The sequence below is a fragment of the Ovis canadensis genome, chromosome 7 (assembly GCF_042477335.2).
Source record: "Ovis canadensis isolate MfBH-ARS-UI-01 breed Bighorn chromosome 7, ARS-UI_OviCan_v2, whole genome shotgun sequence".
NCBI classification, from domain to species: Eukaryota; Metazoa; Chordata; class Mammalia; order Artiodactyla; family Bovidae; genus Ovis; species Ovis canadensis.
In genome coordinates this window covers 37,965,390-37,971,138 of record NC_091251.1, presented here as the reverse complement: position 1 = coordinate 37,971,138, position 5,749 = coordinate 37,965,390, and the positions used below count along the sequence as shown (strand labels likewise).

The 5,749-nt window shown below is 37.6% G+C and overlaps 1 protein-coding gene across 1 annotated transcript; it reads right to left on the bottom strand.

Moving 5' to 3' along the window:
- Nucleotides 1-3,237: 3,237 nt before the first annotated feature.
- On the bottom strand, nucleotides 3,238-4,167 carry LOC138444119 (olfactory receptor 4L1-like). Its single transcript, XM_069597448.1, has one exon. The coding sequence runs from the start codon at nucleotides 4,165-4,167 to the stop codon at nucleotides 3,238-3,240; it is 930 nt and encodes a 309-aa protein (XP_069453549.1).
- Nucleotides 4,168-5,749: the final 1,582 nt, after the last annotated feature.

Below are 5,749 nucleotides of genomic sequence, written 5' to 3'. Positions count from 1 at the left end.
GCTAGATCCATAAATTGACTCTTTTCCTTTACAGGTGGAAGCTGAGAGCTGGAATTTTTTATCCACTCATTCTGTGCTGAGTTATGGAGAATCAATTATATAGCTGGCCCAGCTAACTGCCTCTGTCTTCCCCCAGACAGCCAGACTGTGACAGACCTGTCAGAGCTCCAAGACTAGCAAGACTTGAATCTCCTTGCCTGATTTGGTGAGTCTAATTTTTCATCCCCCAGGGGTAAAAGAGACTTTCAATTGGTTTCAAAGTTCTCACAAAGAAAATCTATCACAAATTGCTGTTAAATTAGTGTGTTTGTTGGAGAGCAATGGTCCAGGGATTCCTCCTCTCACATTGCTCATGTCACTCTTAGCATCAAGAAGTGAGGTAAGCTGTGATGTGAATGAGTCTTGAAAACATCCAAGAGAAGCCAGGCTAAAAAGACCACATCCTTGCTTCCCTCACACTCCCGGCTCTAGGCAACCATTAGTCCACTTTCTACTTCTAAGGTTTTGCCTATAAAGGACATTTCATACAAATGGACTCATGTAAGGTGTAGTTTTTAGCGACTCATTTCTTTAACTTAGCCAAGTGTTTTCAAGATTCATACATAGTGCAGCATATACCGTGGTGTTGGAGAAGACTCTTGAGAGTCCCTTGGACTGCAAGGAGATCCAACCAGTCCATTCTGAAGGAGATCAGCCCTGGGAAGGAATGATGCTAAAGATGAAACTCCAGAACTTTGGCTACCTCATGCAAAGAGTTGACTCATTAGAAAAGACTCTGATGCTGGGAAGGATTAGGGGCAGGAGAAGGGGACTACAGAGGATGAGATGGCTGGATGGTATCACTGACTCGATGGATGTGAGTCTGAGTGAACTTCCGGAGTTGGTGATGGACAGGGAGGGCTGGCTTGCTGCAATTCATGGGGTCGCAAAGAGTCAGACACGACTGAGCAACTGAACTGAACTGTAGCATATACCAGTACCTGATTCATTTTTATTGCCAAATAATATTCCATTGTATGGATATAACATGTTTTATTTATCCATTCATTAGCTGAAGAACATTTGGGTTGTTTTAACATTTTTACTAGTATGATGAAAGTTGCTACCATCATTTTATTATAACTTTGGGGGTGTACATGTGCCTTAATTTCTTTCGAGGGTGTATTTGAAATGAAGTAACTAGGGCAAGTGGAGAGTGAAAAAGTTGGCTTAAAGCTCAACATTCAAAAAATGAAGATCATGGCATCTGGTCCCATCACTGCATGGGAAATAGATGGGGAAACAGTGGAAAAAGTGTCAGACTTTATTTTGGGGGGCTCCAAAATCACTGCAGATGGTGACTGCAGCCATGAAATTAAAAGATGCTTACTCCTTGGAAGAAAAGTTATGACCAACTTAGATAGCATGTTGAAAAGCAGAGACATTACTTTGCCAACAAAGGTCCGTCTAGTCAGGGCTATGGTTTTTCCAGTGGTCATGTATGGATGTGAGAGTTGGACTGTGAAGAAAGCTGAGCACCAAAGAATTGATGCTTTTGAACTGTGGTGTTGGAGAAGACTCTTGAGAGTCCCTTGGACTGCAAGAAGATCCAACCAGTCCATTCTGAAGGAGATCAGCCCTGGGATTTCTTTGGAGGGAATGATGCTGAAGCTGAAACTCCAGTACTTTGGCCACCTCATGCGAAGAGTTGGCTCATTGGAAAAGACTCTGATGCTGGGAGGGATTGGGGGCAGGAGGAGAAGGGGATGACAGAGGATGAGATGGCTGGATGGCATCACTGACTCGATGGATGTGAGTCTGAGTGAACTCCAGGAGTTGGTGATGGACAGGGAGGCCTGGTGTGCTGTGACTCATGGGGTTGCAAAGAGTCTGACACGACTGAGAGACTGAACTGAACTGAACTGAACTGAACTAGGGCACATGGTAATTCTATAGTTAACATTTTTGAGGAACTGCCAAAATTCTCTCCCAAATGGTTACACCATTTTGTATTCCGTCAGCAGTATATGAGGGTTCCAATTATTCTACATCCTTGTCAACCCTTGTTATTTGTCACCTTTTTGATTATAGCCATCTTTGAGAAATAATCATAATTTTTATGGGACAATTTTAGGTATAGTATAAATATGTTTCACTGGTAATTTTTTACGAGCATTCTGGTCAATAATATGTTTAGGTTATTTTGACATTTGTGAACTACTAAGCATGAATTTAGCATGTCATACAGTTTAAAGAAACAGGCTACCAACGTGCTGTAAAGAATCCAAGCAATGTGTTTTAACAGCATCACTCTGGATGAACTTGAGGATACACTGAATGGAGAAAAAAGTCTATATGCTTCTTTAGGATTAACTTCAAAACTATTGCCAAGAACAAGAAGAAATATTTAGTCTCTTGAATTGGGGAATACTTAAGATTAGCCATCAATAAGTTTAGGATTCTGAATTCAGCAAGAAATGCCCCCTACCCCTTAACACTAACAAGCAAATGTTAATTTGCTTATAATTGCAATAAAAATTGCAAGCTTAACAAAGACAATTAAACCATAGTTTAAGCACTTGGAAAAAACAAGTTACGTGGTATATTACATAAAATTTAAAAAGTGTGCTACTACTTTTATTTCCTTAGGTTTGAAAGTCAGCTGTGTATACAGATGGAATTTCTTAGAGCATTTGATTTCAAGGCTGCTCTGTGCAGTTCTATTGAAATTGCGCTTCTATTTGTTTTTCCCTTTGGCATAGTATGTTTAATCTAGCATTTTATATTTATGATGCTGTCAAATATAATTTTTTAATCTTACATTTTCTCTCATTGGTTCAAATTCTTTCAATCATTATTTGTTCAGGCTATCTCATTTAATGATAATATAAATGACTGTCATTTGTATAAATGACTGAGAATAAATGATAGTATTATGACTGTCATTAACAACCCATTTCAATTGAAGTAATCTCTTAACAGTAATCACTGTGTTTTTATATTTATTTCTTCACTAACAAATATATTGCCTGTATCATAAAGTATTTAATGATTTTTATATGTCTGTTTGGCTGAGATCACTAATTATCATATGTTATAATAGCACTGTATAAATTTAAAATATATTATCATTAATTTTTATGCATCAGTTATGATTCTAAAATAAAACAGTAAAACCATGTATTGCATATATATTCAAATTATATCTGCATTATATTTGAAAGCTGGATTACTTACACAGTCTAAAATCTAAAAGTTCTATGTGGAGCTAGCATTTTGGAACCTTAATTTTTTCATGGCCTCTTGCATTTTCTGATTTCTCAAGGTGTAAATAATAGGATTCAATAAGGGTGTGATAACAGTGTAAAATACAGCAAGCACTTTATTTCTGGCAAAACTCTTGAAAGGCCAGGCATAGATGAAGATACACGGCCCAAAGAACAGACTGACCACAGTGATGTGGGCAGACAGTGTGGACAGAGCTTTGGAGAGGCCTCCAGATGACCTTCGTTGCACAGTGGCCAGGATGACCGTGTAGGAGACAAGCAGGAGGAGGAAACACATGAGGGACAACAGCCCGCTGTCAGCAATGACAAATAGTTCTAGGGTGTATGTCTCTACACACGCAAGCTTAATTACAAGGGGAAGGTCACAGAATATACTGTCTATGATGTGGGGGCCACAGAAAGGCAGGTGTACCGTTAATACCATCTGACTCATGGTGTGTGTAAAACCAATTGTCCATGAGAGTATAACAAACCCGTTCAGCAACCTGTGGTTCATGATTTTCCTGTAGTGCAGGGGTTTACATACGGCCACATATCTGTCAAAAGCCATGGCTACCAGCAGAGTCATCTCAGCACCTCCAAACAAGTGCATAAAGAACATCTGGGCCATGCATCCCCATACAGAGATGGTCTTGTGTTCAGTGAGCAAGTCTCTGATCATCTTGGGTGTGGTGACCGTGGAGAGACACATGTCCAAAAAGGACAGGTTTCCAAGGAGGAAGTACATGGGAGAATGAAGGGTGGAACTGCATGTCACTGTGACCATAATGAGAGCGTTTCCCAGCACAGTAGCCCCATAGATCAAGGAGAATGTCACGAAGAAGACAATCTGAAGTCCCCATCCTGCAGAAAATCCTTGTAAAATAAACTCAGTCACTTCAGATCCATTTTTCAGATCCATTTACTCAACTCAGGAAGATTCTAGATGTTCTTTATATACAAAGAGAATTTTTTTTAAGAAAGCCACAGTTAGCACTGACATGGGGTCGCAGAGTCAAACACGACTTATCAAATGAACTTCAACAAAAACACCAACATTTTTTGATTTCTATTTGATGAGTAACTATTGGTGCTATGAGAATAGATAGTCTTAAATCTCAGATCTTAATTGGAGATGTTTTCTCAAAACCTTTTATCATCATTGTTCACAGTGAAAAGTTTGTGTGTTGTGTGCAAACTTTTGGTATGTCGTGGTTTAGAAGTAAATAGTGAAATGATTCAATCCTAATGTATAGATATTGCTTTGTTGCAATATATCACACTAAATTTTCTTTGCTGAGCTTTTTAGATGTCATTCTTAGGATGTAGAATGATCAAAATTAATTATAATTATATGATCACTACGTGATAAGCTGTGTTGTATTTCACATATGTTAACAAGCTTTACTGTTATGGGCATAACAATCCCATTATTATAATTATCCTAATTTTGTATTAAAGGAAACTTGGCATAGATGTTTTAAATGACTTACTCACACCAGTATCTGGGCTTATAGCAAAACACCATATTTCCTCCAAACATAAAGGAATGTATATTTATGGTCAGATTATTAAATATTGATTGAATTAACATGTTCCATTTATATGAGCATAACAGATACGATTCAACAAGTATTTGTAATCCTTCTAGGTAATTAACTGCACTTTTCTTTCTTATACAAAAGGAATCAGAACCTGGTATCTCAGGAGTTTACCATCTAGAGATTAATTGTCAATCAAAAATTAGCAATGAGACATGTAACAAAATATTTAATATAGCACATGATTTGTGAAAAATGTTGTAAGATTTTTTAAAATTGGCAACCAATTCCAAGTGTCACTTTTAAGACACAGCTTCAAACTTGTTTGTTATTTATCTTCAAATCATCTTAAAAAATAAAAAAAAAGTACTCATGGTCAGTAAATAAAAAGGACAAGGCATAAAGACTGAAGATTTATAAGAAGAAAAGAATTGATAACAGTGAGTAGAAAGAGTGGTGTATTTGGAAAAGTGACTGAATTAAGTTTTAAAGATGCTTAGGAAATATTTGTTTTCCAATGACCTGTAAATCTCTCCTTGTTTTCAGCTCTGCTCGGTCTTTTGTCAAAACTTCTTATCACCGTTATACAACCTTAATTATCTCAATTGTTATCTTACCTCCGATATTTTTAAGAAATAGTCAGTGTCTACAAACTAGGGGAAATAAAAGTGAAAAATGATGTAGTTCCTGTAGGTCAACCTCCAGGAGTGTACCGAGTGGATGCTAAATGGTGTACTGCGGGCCTGGAGGGGCATGCAGAGGACAGTCTCCACACCATGCCTTCTATAACGACTGTGTTACATGACTATCATGAGAGTGACCAGAAATATTGCTGTTGAGACTTTTGTGACAGAAATTGCAATAACTGCATGCACTCTGGGGAAGTGACATGGCTTGATAACTGTTATAAAATAATGAATATGCCAACTATAATTTGGGAACCAATACCCTTGAATTTTATTT